Source organism: Macaca fascicularis, chromosome 16 (genome assembly GCF_037993035.2).
Source record: "Macaca fascicularis isolate 582-1 chromosome 16, T2T-MFA8v1.1".
Classification (NCBI taxonomy): Eukaryota; Metazoa; Chordata; class Mammalia; order Primates; family Cercopithecidae; genus Macaca; species Macaca fascicularis.
In genome coordinates this window covers 19,573,766-19,587,486 of record NC_088390.1, presented here as the reverse complement: position 1 = coordinate 19,587,486, position 13,721 = coordinate 19,573,766, and the positions used below count along the sequence as shown (strand labels likewise).

At 42.2% G+C, this 13,721-nt stretch overlaps 1 protein-coding gene across 20 annotated transcripts in view; it reads left to right on the top strand.

The window, feature by feature from the left end:
* ULK2 (unc-51 like autophagy activating kinase 2) overlaps positions 1-13,721 on the top strand; it is a 105,448-nt gene that overhangs the window by 15,523 nt on the left and 76,204 nt on the right. For all 20 annotated transcript variants that reach the window (XR_012425366.1, XR_012425362.1, XR_012425364.1 and 17 more), the window contains 4 exons: positions 3,615-3,647; positions 3,984-4,020; positions 10,632-10,805; positions 12,473-12,546. Coding sequence is in view for 9 of the 20 variants with exons in the window: in XM_074018811.1 (XP_073874912.1) it covers positions 3,615-3,647; positions 3,984-4,020; positions 10,632-10,805; positions 12,473-12,546 (318 nt within the window). In the remaining 11 variants the exon portion in view is untranslated. The remainder of the gene's footprint in view (positions 1-3,614; positions 3,648-3,983; positions 4,021-10,631; positions 10,806-12,472; positions 12,547-13,721) is intronic.

Sequence of the window (13,721 nt, the reverse complement as noted above, 5' to 3'; positions counted from 1 at the left end):
AAAAGAAACCAGGAATTTTTCTTTGAATTGTCTGGCTTGTCATTTACTTCTTTTCTGTTGCTTTGTATCATGCTGCCATTTTCTTTACTTCTACTTCTAGGCATCTGAGTTTACTTGAGAGAACCACCTACTCATGTTATTTTGACTTTTAAAAAGAATTTATTGTTTTTTTAAATTACAAAAGTAAATGAGCTTCAGTATAAAAACACTTAAAATAGTCTAGCAATATATGAAGTAAAAAAGAGATGCCCTCTTTTTTTTTTTTTTTTTTTTTTTTTTGAGACGGAGTCTTGCTCTGTCACCCAGGCTGGAGTGCAGTGGCCGGATCTCAGCTCACTGCAAGCTCTGCCTCCCGGGTTTACGCCATTCTCCTGCCTCAGCCTCCCGAGTAGCTGGGACTACAGGCGCCTGCCACCTCGCCTGGCTAGTTTTTTGTATTTTTAGTAGAGACGGGGTTTCACCATGTTAGCCAGGATGGTCTCGATCTCCTGACCTCGTGATCCGCCCGTTTCGGCCTCCCAAAGTGCTGGGATTACAGGCTTGAGCCACCGCGCCCGGCTCTTTTTTTTTTTTTTTTTTTTAAGACAGTCTCGCTCTGTCATGTTCTGTTGCCCAGGCTGGAGTGCAGTGGTGATCTCAGCTCACTGTAAGCTCTGTCTCCCGGGTTCACGCCATTCTCCTGCCTCAGCCTCCTGAGTAGCGGGACTACAGGCGCCCGGCACCATACCTGGCTGATTTTTTGTATTTTTCGTAGAGACGGGGTTTCACCGTGTTAGCCAGGATGGTCTCGATCTCCTGACTTTGTGGTTCGACTGCCTCAGCCTCCCGAAGTGCTGGGATGACAGGCGTGAGCCACCGCCTATGCCTTTTTTTTTTTTTTTTTTTTGGAGACGGAGTCTCGCTCTGTCGCCCAGGCTGGAGTGCAGTGGCCGGATCTCAGTTCACTGCAAGCTCTGCCTCCCGGGTTTACGCCATTCTCCTGCCTCAGCCTCCCGAGTAGCTGGGACTACAGACGCCCGCCACCTCGCCCGGCTAGTTTTTTGTATTTTTTAGTAGAGACGGGGTTTCACCGTGTTAGCCAGGATGGTCTTAATCTCCTGACCTCGTGATCCGCCCGTCTCGGCCTCCCAAAGTGCTGGGGTTACAGGCTTGAGCCACCGCGCCTGGCCTGCTTTTTTTTTTTTTTTTGAGATGGAGTCTTGCTCTGTGGCCCAGGCTGAAGTGCAGTCGCGCGATCTCGGCTCACTGCAACCTCCGCCTCCTGGATTCAAGTGGTTCTCCTGCCTCAGTCTCCCAGGCAGCTGGGACTATAGGTGCACGCCACCCCACCCAGCTAATTTTTGTATTTAAAAAAATTTTTTTTGAGATGGAGTCTCGTTCTGTCGCCAGGCTGGAGTGCAGTGGTGCGATCTCGGTTCACTGCAATCTCTGCCTCCTGGATTCAAGCGATTCTCCTGCCTCTGCCTCCAGAGTAGCTGGGACTACAGGCACCCGCCACCACGCCCAGCTAATTTTTGTATTTTTGGTAGGAATGGGGTTTCACCGTATTGGCCAGGCTGGTCTTGAACTGCTGACGTCCTGATCCACCTGCCTCGGCCTCCCAAAGTGCTGAGATTACAGGTGTGAGGTACCGCATCCAGCTGAGATGCCCTCTTCTTATACCTCTTTATTTCCTCTTTCCAGAAGAAAATACTGTTTTGTGTCCTTCAAGACTTTTTTATTTTTATTATTTATTTATTTTGTGATGGGGTTTCATTCTGTTGCCTAGGCTGGAGTACAGTGGCGCGATCTCAGCTCACTGCAACCTCCACCTCCCAGGCTCAAGCGATACTCATGCCTCAGCCTCTGGAGTAGCTGGGATTGCAGGCAGGCACCACTGTGCCTGGCTAATTTTTTTGTATTTTTAGTAGAGACGGTGTTCACCATGTTGGCCAGGCTGGTCTTGAACTCCTGACCTCAGGTGATCTGCCCACCTTGGCATCCCAAAGTGCTGGGATTACAGGCGTGAGCCACTGTGCCCGGCCTAATTTTTTTTTTTTTTTTCCTGAGACAAAGTCTCACTCTATTGCCCAGGCTGGAGTGCAGTCGTACAATCTCGGCTCACTGCAACCTCTGCCTCCTGGGTTCAAGTGATTCTCATGCCTCAGCTTCCCAAGTAGCTGGGATTACAGGCACTCGCCGCCACGCCCGGCTAATTTTTTTTTTTTTTTTTGGTATTTTTATTAGAGACGGAGTTTCACCATGTTGGCCAAGCTGATCTCGAACTCCCTAGTTTAGGTGATCCACCTGTCTCAGCCTCCCAAAGTGCTGGGATTACAGGCGTGAGCCACTGTGCCCAGCCATTTTTTAATTGTTAGTAGAGATGAGTTCTCCATGTGTTACCTAGGCTAGTCTTGAACTCTTGAGCTCAAGTGATCCTGCCACCTTGGCCTTCCAAAGTGTTGGGATTACAGGTGTGAGCCACTACAGACAGCCCAAAAGCTATGTGTGTGTGTGTGTGTGTGTGTGTATGTGTATATATATATATATTTTTTTTTGAGACGGAGTCTGGCTCTGTCGCCCAGGCTGGAGTGCAGTGACACGATCTTGGCTGACTGCGAGCTCCGCCTCCTGGGTTCACGCCATTCTCCTGCCTCAGCCTCCCAAGTAGCTGGGACTACAGTTGTCCGCCACCACACCCGGCTCATTTTTTGTATTTTTAGTAGAGACAGGGTTTCACTGTGTTAGCCAGGATGGTCTCGATCTCCTGACCTTGTGATCTGCCTGCCTCGGCCCCCCCGAAGTGCTGGGATTACAGGCGTGAGCCACCGTGCCTGGCCAAAAGCTATATTTTGAATCACATTTGCACACTGGCTCAAGTTAAGCCACAGGGAAGTTCAATCTGAAATTTAGTTATCGTTATAAAAATTGCCATTTTTTTATAAATGGTATTTATATGCCATTTTTTATATAAGAGCCAGCTAATCAATATTTGAGTTACTTAATCAACAGCAGACTTGGAGTTATATGGATTTGAGAGACTTTTTAAGAGCCCTCAATTCATTTCCTCAACATTTTGGAACATGTGTTGATAATGTGATAAAACATTTCCCTTTGCCAACAATTGCTGATAATGCAATTGCCCCAAATAAACATAAAAAACAGAAAAACAAAAAACCAGACATCCTGAGTAATATATTCCAGAAATCAGATTGTGCATTTAGTGTTGCTAGGGAGGATTATGCCATTTTGCTGCTCCAAATCATAAACTTTTCATAGAGGAAGTGTTTCCCCAAGGACCAAAGAATCCTTCCTTTTTCCCCATTGTAAATTTACCGTGCTTTTTGTCCTAGATCTGTTGTTTTAGGTCAATCATAACCAAAAGAATCTTTATGTAGTTATTTCTGCAAACAAAATTTTACTTGTTGATGACTATATTAGTGTTACTAAAACTTGATTTGGCTTTGTAGAGGAGATATATCATTGTGTTGCGAATTTTAATTTCACCTTCTAATAGATTTTGTGGTTTCATTTTACCAGTTTTAATAATGAACAAGTGTGGTATTTTTAACTATCATACTTAAATTTTGTGTTTAATTTTTCTCTAAATTATATTTAATATGTTTACTTTTCAGGAATTACCCAACTCTGTCTTTTTGGTGATGGAGGTAGGTAGTATACAAACTTCTGTTTAATTTATTTCAAATTTCTTTTTTTTTTTAGATTCTAGCATAAATCTTCATATTTCAAATCCCTTTTGATTAATATGAACCTTAAGATTGACAGTAGATAAATTATTTGAATGTTTATATTAATAAAGTTGATTCGGTGATCTAGATTCTACTCAAGGAATATAAAATTTTAAAAATTTTGAATCTGTAATGTTTTTAGGCTATATTTACATGACATTATATACAAATGATTTTTTAATCACAATTGACAATGGATTGAATTAATCTTGAATCACTGTGTTTATTTTCATTACTTTCTCTTTTCTATGTCAGTATTGCAATGGTGGAGACCTCGCAGATTACTTGCAAGGTAACTGTGTGTGTGTCAGTGTTCAATAAAGATAGTGCTGCAGCCTGTTTAATTCTAAGAGGTACTTTTGAAATACACTACCCGTTTTCTGCTCTTGTATAGAAACATTCAATAAATATTTGTGTATTTGTTTGACTTGTGATCACTTTGCAGACCAGTTGTTTGTGGTTTTGTTCCTAAGCTTTACTTGTATATAAGTATTTACCTTTTTGTGTGTCTCTCTCTGATAGTGTTTGAGAGATGGTCCTATCCCCAGGAGAGGAGAAACCCCATAGAATTCCTCTCCTTCAAAAGGCTTCACTGAGTTGTAGTCTTTTTCATTTCTTTCAAAATAAAAAAAAATTGTAGTGGAAAAATGTATCCAAGAATGTATTTGTGTGAACATTTCTTGTAATTAAAAAAAGGCAACAAAAAACATTATAAGGCATTAAAGGTAACAATGAAATTATTTTGTGGTACAGAAGTAAGATTTTAGTATTAGATGGTGCTTGAAATTTTGAACCCAAAATGCATACATGTAGGATATGAAGCATTCAGATCAAATTGTGTGCCTCCAGAGTATTTTCTTTTTCTTTCTTTTTTTTTTGGAGACAAAGTCTTGCTCTGTCACCCAGGCTGGAGTGCAGTGGTGCATTCTCGGCTCACTGCAACCTCCGCCTCCTGGGTTCAAGTGATTCTCCTACTCAGCTTCCTGAGTAGCTGGGATTACTGGTACATGCCACCACGCCCAGCTAATTTTTGTATTTTTAGTAGAGACAGGGTTTCACCATGTTGATCAGGCTGGTCCCAAACTCCTGACCTCGTGATCCGCCATCCTAGGCCTCCCAAAGTGCTGGAATTATAGGGTGAGCCGCCGCACCTGGCCAGTGAAGCCAGTACCTACTTGTTCACCCCTTAAAAGATACAAGGGGAATATGCAAAAAGACAGTAAAAAGTTAACACATTCAACCTATAAATAGATTACGGCGTCTGAGCGCGGTGGCTCATGCCTATAATCCCAGCACTTTGGGAGGCCGAGGCTGGTGGATCACCTGAGGTTGGGAGTTCGAGACCAGCCTGACCAACATGGAGAAAACTCATCTCTACTAAGAATACAGAATTAGCTGGGGGTAGTGGCACATGCCTGTGATCCCAGCTACTTGGGAGGCTGAGGCAGGAGAATCACTTGAATCCAGGAGGTGGAAGTTGCAGTGAGCCGAGATCACAACATTGCACTCCAGCCTGGGCAACAAGATAGAAACTCCCATCTCAGAAAAAAAAAAAAAAATAGATTACGGCAGTTGGTGGTAAAAGCACTGTGGACAATTTACAAAATATAACATAGATATATAGGATAATATAGAATATTGCTAACATTCAGAAGCTGTGTAGAGAAAAACGTAAAGAATACCGGTACTTGCACCCCCACCACCATTTACAAGGGAATTATAGGCTGGGCATGGTGGCTCACACCTGTAATCCCAGCACTTTGGGAGGCCAAGGTGGGCGGATCACTTGAGGTCAGGAGTTTGAGACCAGCCTGTTCAACATGGTGAAACCCTGTCTCTACTAAAAATATAAAACGTAGCTGGGCATGGTGGTGCATGCCTGTAGTCCTAGCTGCTTGGGAGGCTGAGGCAGGAGAATCTCTTGGACCCGGGTGGCGGAGGTTGCAGTGAGCTGAGATCAAACCATTTTACTGCAGCCTGGGCTACAGAGCAAGACTCTGTCTCAAAAAAAACTCAAAAAAATAGAAAAAAGAAATTATAAATACAGTTGAAGCTCCCTGTAAGCCCTTCTGCAGTCCCATTCCTGTCCTTTCCCTAGAGGCAGTCATTGTCCTGAATTTGGTAGTTAAAAAAAAAAAACTGTCAATTTAGTAAACACATTTCAAAATGTTATTCATAAATAGAACGCAGTGAGACAGACACTTTCATTCACTGCTGTTGGAAAGGAGTTGAAGCTGGAAAGCACCCTGCCCTGCCTTTCTTCACGTTCTTGGTGTTCCTGATGAAGCACTTTTCTACTTGGGGTCAGACTGAGTGACACCAGCTTACAGCCCTTATTAGAATACCAGTTGTTTTTTGACTCCTGTGGCTCATGCCTATAATCCCAGCACTTTGGGAGGCCCAGACGGGTGGATCACGAGGTCAGGAGATCAAGACCATCCTGACTGACATGGTGAAACCCCATCTCTACTAAAAATACAAAAAATTAACCGGGTGTTGTGGCGGGCGCCTGTGGTCCCAGCTACTCGGGAGGCTGAGGTGGGAGAATGGCGTGAACCTGGGAGGCGGAGCTTGCAGCGAGCTGAGATCACACCACTGCACTCCAGCCTGGGTGACAGAGCAAGACTCCGTCTCAAAAAACAAAAAAAGAGTTTTTTCTTTTCTAGAGAGCATGTTGTTAAAAAAAAAAAAAAAAAAGAATATCAGTCTCATTAACAACTATTATTCACCCATAGAAGCACTATTACAACAGTTTTGTTGAACTCTTGTGTTTGATACTCTAAAGCAATATTGTTAGGAAACTCAATAGTGAAGAGCTTAAGAGCTTGAATGTTGGAGTCAGTCAGGCAAGCATGGTTCTAGCACCAGTGTTTACTCATACTGCTGTATGATTTTGGTTTTATAACTTCTCCCTGGTCTTTCTCTGTCACAGTCTGTAAGGGAATCCCTTGTAGTATGAAAGCACTTTAAAGACATATGAAAGAAATTCTGGTCCTTAGAGGAATTATTGAGAGCTGCACTGTCCAATATAGTAGCCACTGACCACATTGGGCTCTTGAAATGTGGCTAGGCAGAATCAAGATGTGCTGTAAGTGTAAAATGCACAACGGAATTTGAATACTTCATCAGAAGGAAAGAATGATTAAATCTCATTAATTTAAAAGTATTTATTACGAGTTGAAATGCTAATATTTTGGATATATTGAGTTAAATATATTAATTATATCTCTTTCTTTTCACCTTTTAAAATCTGGCCACAAGAAAATGGAAAGTTTGATGTGTGGCCACCTTAATATTCATGTTGGAGAGCACTGGTCTAGAAGGTCTGGAATGTTTAGAAGGTCTGGAATGTCTAGAATGTTGAATGCCATTGTGTCACAATAGGATCATTTAGTCCTTTAATTTGCTCTTTGAAACAAACACCTTTTACATTTTCTTTCTTTCTTTTTTTCTTTTTTATCTTTTTGAGACAGAGTCTCACTCTATCGCCCAGGCTGGAGTGCAGTGGTACGATCTCGGCTCACTGCAACCTTTGCTACCTGGGTTCAAGCCATTCTCCTGCCTCAGCCTCCCAAGTATGCTACAGGCACCTGCCACTGTGCCTGGCTAATTTTGTATTTTTAGTAGAGACAGGGTTTCGCCATGTTGGCCAGGCTGGTCTTGAACTCCTGTCCTCAGGCGATCCACCCTCCTCGGCCTCCCAAAGTGTTGGGAATACAGGCGTGAGCTGCCGTGCCCGGCCAAAATGAATTTTAAATACACCATCCATTTCAGTTGTCGCTATGTAATTTAAGTAAAGCATAACAAAAATAAAGTTCTAGTTGTTGATTTGACTTCTCCACTATTATGCAATAATATATATATTAGCATCTGCAAGAAAGTAGATCTGGAAAAATGTACATCAAATTTTTAACAGTGTTCATCTCCAAAGGATGAATTTTTTTTTTTTTTTTTTTGAGACGGAGTCTTGCTTTATTGCCCAGGCTGGAGTGCAGTGGCAGGATCTCGGTTCATTGCAAGCTCCACCTCCCGGGTTCAGACTATTCTCCTGTCTCAGCTTCCCGAGTAGCTGGGACTACAGGTGTGCACCACCATGCCGGGCTAATTTTTGTATTTTTAGTAGAGACAGCATTTCACCGTGTTGGCCAGGCTGGTCTCAAACTCCTGACCTCGTGATCCACCTGCCTTGGCCTCCCAAAGTGCTGGGATTACAGGCGTGAGCCACCGCAGCCAGCCCCCTGAAATTTTTTTTAATTTTAATTTTTAATTTTATTTATTAATTTTTGAGATGGCATCTGTGTAGTCCAAGCTGGAGTGCAATGGCACGATCTTGGCTCACTGCAACTTCTGCCTCCCAGGCTCAAGTGATTCTCGTGCCTCAGCCTCCCAAGTAGCTGGACTGTAGACGTGTGCCACCATGCCTGGTTAATTTTTTGCATTTTAGTAGAGGTGGGTTTTCATCATGTTACCCAGGGTGGTCTCAGACTCCTGAGCTCAGGTGATTCGCTCACGTTGGCCTCCCAAAGTGCTGGGGTTACAGGTGTGAGCCACCATACCCAGCCTTAATTTTTAATTTTTTTGTAGAGGCAGAGTCTTACCATGTTGCCTAGGCTGGTCTCAAACTCCTGGGCTCAAGCAATCCATCTGCCATGGCCTCCCAAAGTGCTGGGATTACAGGCATGAGCCACACACTGGGCCATATTTGGTAATTTTTAAATCATAAAGTTTTATTTTATTTGAAGATGTTAAGGACATGTAAAACTTGACAGGTCATTAAAATGATTTTAAAACCATAATATTTCACTTGTTCCAAGTATTAATGTTATTTCTCTCTTATTTACAAATGGAAAGGTTATATAGAACATATTCTAAGAATTACATGGACAGACATGCATCACAAATAATTTAAATAGGTACACGGATACTAAATCCTCAGTGGAGGTAAGGAATTACACTTGTGACTTTTAGACTCATTGTAATAAGCTTATTTATATACTTTTTTTTTTTTTTTGAGAGGGAGTCTTGCTCTGTGGCCCAGGCTGGAGTGCAGTGGCCGGATCTCAGCTCACTGCAAGCTCCGCCTCCCGGGTTTATGCCATTCTCCTGCCTCAGCCTCCCGAGTAGCTGGGACTACAGGCGCCCGCCACCTCGCCCGGCTAGTTTTTTTTGTATTTTTTAGTAGAGACGGGGTTTCACCATGTTAGCCAGGATGGTCTCGATCTCCTGACCTCGTGATCCGCCCATCTCAGCCTCCCAAAGTGCTGGGATTACAGGCTTGAGCCACCGCGCCCGGCCATTTGCATACTTACTACATTGAAATATTATGTGCAAAGCCCTTTTCTAAAGATTTCATAATTGTTTTGTTTTCTTTTTTTTTTTTTTTTTGAGATGGAATCTTGCTCTGTCACCCAGGCTGGAGTGCAGAGGCACGATCTCAGCTCGCTGCAAACTCCGCCTCCCGGGTTCACGCCATTCTCCTGCCTCAGCCTCCCGAGAAGCTGGGACTACAGGCGCCTGCCACCAAGCCCGGCTAATATTTTTGTATTTTTAGTAGAGACGGGGTTTCACTGCGTTAGCCGGGGTGGTCTCAATCTCCTGACCTCGTGATCCTCCTGCCTCGCCCTCCCAAAGTGCTGGGATTACAGGCGTGAGCCACCGCGCCTGGCTTCTTTTTAATGTAAATTTTTTTTTGCTAATCTTCTCTGTACCAGTTTTATTATATGTGCTGCTGAAACGAGCAGAAGTTTTCATTATTAAATGGGTTTTATTTAATCATCATGTCAACCTCATGTAGTCTCATCAACTTTTATACATGAGGAAGGTGGGCACAGAGGGATCGGCTTTTAGGGTAACACATTCAGTGGAAGACCTGGGAGTTGAACAAAGGCAGCCAGACTCCAAATCAAGCTGTTAACCACAACATGCTCAGGCATACACAGAAATACTGTAGAATTTACTGAATAGGCTGGTCACAATGTTTCTCACTGTAATCACAGCACTGTGGGTGGCCGAGGCGAATGGATCACTTAGGTCAGGAGTTCAAGACCAGCCTGGCCAACATGGCAAAACCCTGTCTCTACAAAAATAGAAAAATTAGTTGGACATGGTGAATCATGCCTGTAGTCCCAGCTACTCAGGAGGCTGAAGCAGGAGAATCTCTTGAACCCAGGAGGCGGAGCTTGCAGTAAGCCGAGATTGTGCCGCTGCACTCCAGCCTGGGGGCAGAGTGAAACTCTGTCTCAAAAAAAAAAAAATTTACTGAATAATGACTCGCTACTTTCAAATAATGTTCATATCACCTCTTTATAGTGGTGAAATAGGTTAAAACATTTATTCTTAGGTATCTTTAGTTGTGAAAGAGATTCTAGTGGAATGGGGGATATGGGAGATAAAAGGACAGAGTAGATGCAGTAACACAGATGCCTCACAGGTACAGGTAGCAGTAGTGTCCAGGTCCCTCTGGTCAAAGATTTTGCTTGTTTGTAACTTGTGCTCACATAATGGTTGGAATTAAATATGGACACTTATTCCAGATATTTGACTAATATGAAGGGGAACTTAGCTTTTGGCTTGTAAAGGACATTCGTATTTATTGAGTACCTATGGTGTTCAGAGTCATGTGGGCACCATCAGCAGTAAAAACATGAAGGGAAAAGGCAAAACACACAGGTGAAACAAGATGAAAGTGCCCATCAGTTCTCTTTACAACAGGTTGACTACAAGTTTTGAGAAATCTTGTATCTCTTCATAAACGCCAATTATTAAAGTTAAAAATGAATAAATGTGAATCCAAATTCCTTATTCCCTTCATGCTGTCCTTCACAACCCAATCCTGTTGATGGAATATGCAGATGGTATTTGATTTTTTGTGCTTAAATATTTACGTGACTCCTTTTGTACCAGCAAAAGGAACTCTCAGTGAAGATACCATCAGAGTGTTTCTGCATCAGATTGCTGCTGCCATGCGAATCCTGCACAGCAAAGGAATCATCCACAGAGATCTCAAACCACAGAACATCTTGCTGTCCTATGCTAATCGCAGAAAATCAAGTGTCAGTGGTATTCGCATCAAAATAGGTAAATGGCCGTGTATTGTGTTATGGAAAGGACATTTTTGAAACTATTTTTAGACAACTTTAGCTTTGTTGAATGATGAATTTTTTTTTTTGAGATGGAGTCTTGCTCTGTTGCCCAGACTGGAGTGTAGTGGGACGATCTCGGCTCACTGCAACCTACGCCTCCTGGGTTTGAGTGATTCTCCTGCCTCAGCCTCCTGAGTAACTGGGATTACAGGCATGCACCACTACGCCTAGCTGAATTTTGTATTTTTAGTAGAGACAGGGTTTCACTGTGTTGGCCAGGCTGGTCTTGAACTCCTAACCTCAGGTGATCTGCCCGCCTCAGCCTCTGAAAGTGCTGGGATTACAGGTGTGAGCCACCACACCTGGCTAAATGATGGATTTTATTGATGCAATTTTGGTATTTTTATTGACATCGTGAAGTTCTCTTAGGTGAATCCTTTACATTATTGACAGTGTCTGCTAAGTCTCAGACGATGCTGACAGGCCCTCATCAGGAGCTCTAAATATGAATACCTGTGTCTCTCGAGAGGAAAATTGATGTGGTGTGGTTACTGGCAGCAAATTAATAACCCTGTTTCTTTTTTTTTCTTTGAGGTGGAGTCTCATTCTGTCACCCAGGCTGGAGTGAGGCACGATCTCGGCTCACTACAACCTCCGCCTCCCAGGTTCAGGGGATTCTCCTGCCTCAGCCTCCCAAGTAGCTGGGATGCGCAAGTAGCTGGCATGTTCCACCACACCCAGCTCATTTTTTTTTTGTACATATATATATATATATATATTTTTTTTTTTTTTGAGACGGAGTCTCGCTCTGTCACCCAGGCTGGAGTGCAGTGGCCGGATCTCAGCTCACAGCAAGCTCCGCCTCCCAGGTTTACGCCATTCTCCTGCCTCAGCCTCCCGAGTAGCTGGGACTACAGGCGCCCGCCGCCTCACCTGGCTAGTTTTTTGTATTTAGTAGAGACGGGGTTTCACCGTGTTAGCTAGGATGGTCTCGATCTCCTGACCTCATGATCCGCCCATCTCGGCCTCCCAAAGTGCTGGGATTACAGGCTTGAGCCACCGTGCCCGGCCTGTATATATTTTGTTAGTAGAGACGGGGTTTCACCATGTTGGCCAGGCTGGTCTCAAACTCCTGACCTCAGGTGATCTGCCTACCTTGGCCTCCCAAAGTGCTGGGATTATGGGCATGAGCCGCCACGCCCAGCCATAACCCTGATTCTTTACAGTTCCTAGGCTTTTGACATAGGGATCTCAGAGACCATCTGGTTTAGCCCTTGGCAGTTTTTTTTTTTTTTTAGCAGTACCTCAAAATTATTTGAAACAATAAAAGCATAATTGTTTACATTCTGTATCTGGTATTGATATTTAATGAAAACTGTATTAATGAGCTACTTACTATAATTAGTATTTTCACTTGCAAAGTTTCATGCACCTTGGTTACAAATCTGGCAGTGGAGTGACTTGTACAGTTGATGATTACTACTATTTTTAGCTTGTTGAAATTGAGGTAGCTAGTTTTTTCTTTGGTGGACAGTGATATTCAGTAAGCTGTTTATTTTTCACAGTCCTTTATGCCTTCTTGTGTCTTGAAGAATCATATGATGTATGTTAGGTATGAGCGAAGATATAATTTGATTTTTTACTTTCTATTTTGTGAAATAGCGGATTTTGGTTTTGCTCGTTACCTACATAGTAACATGATGGCTGCAACACTGTGTGGATCCCCCATGTACATGGTGAGTGAGTGTTTGCATCCTTGTGTGTTTAAAGTGTGGCTCCATAAGCATTGGAATTTAAATATAATGCTTGCTTCCAAATAAGATGTGATTTTACATATAGTCCAAGTTGTTATTACTAATGTTAATTATATTACTGATAATGCTATAATACAGAAATCTTTTGCCTTAGCATAGTGAACTATAAAAGTAGGAATGCTTAAAAAACACCTTATGGGAGCACTTCTTCAGCTGTAGGATGTGCTCATCTTTTGCATGTTAACTCTCTTGACAGGATCCTATATTGTAGATGTTTTTTCTATTAGCCTCACACTCAAAGCTGAAATACCTCAGCTTTCCCCTTTATCCTCTCATATAGATATCATCATGTATTATAGGGTTAGGTTATGAAACTTCTAAACTAATGTGCAGTGTTAAGTCTGGAAATACCTTAATTCTAGAGCTTCAGAATTATGTGAAATGTACCTATTTCAGTTCTAAGTTTAAAATGGGTTTATATTAAATTCAGAATTTCTCTAAACTAAAATCAACTTTGAACTATTAATCAAATTTCAAAAAAAATTTTATCAGATTTACTGTCAATCATAATTTCACTGCTTATATATAATACATTTTATATATTTTAAATTTATAAAAAATATAAATTTTAAAATTACTTTGTACTTCTTGAGTATAAAATTAGTTTAGCCTTGAGGTTAGAGTGTTTTGGCTGATTATTAAAGGAAATTGACTTAATAAGAAATTTAGTAGGGAAAATAAATAAAAATGTTGTGTCTGAGCTGGATGTAGTGATGCATGCCTTTGGTCCCAACCACTTGGGAGACTGAGGCAGGAGGACTTCTGAAGCCCAGGAGTTCATGGCCAGCCTGTGAACACAGCAAGACCCCATTTCCAAAAAGAATTAAAGTTGAAATGTTACATGTGGGAAATAAAACTATCTTTAAGTATGTTTTCCATTTCTGTTTAGTATTTGTCCTGATTAATGGTATATTTAAAAAGCAAAATTTGATGAGAGGTGGGAAAATACCTGTAACAAAGCAGCAGATAAATGGTTTTGCTTTTAGGACAATTTTTATTATTGTGTGGGGTTTTGCATCATAGTTTTTATTACTGTAGAAGTGTTCAGATTACAAAAAACATAGGGAATAATATAGCAAACTCCTATGTACCCACCA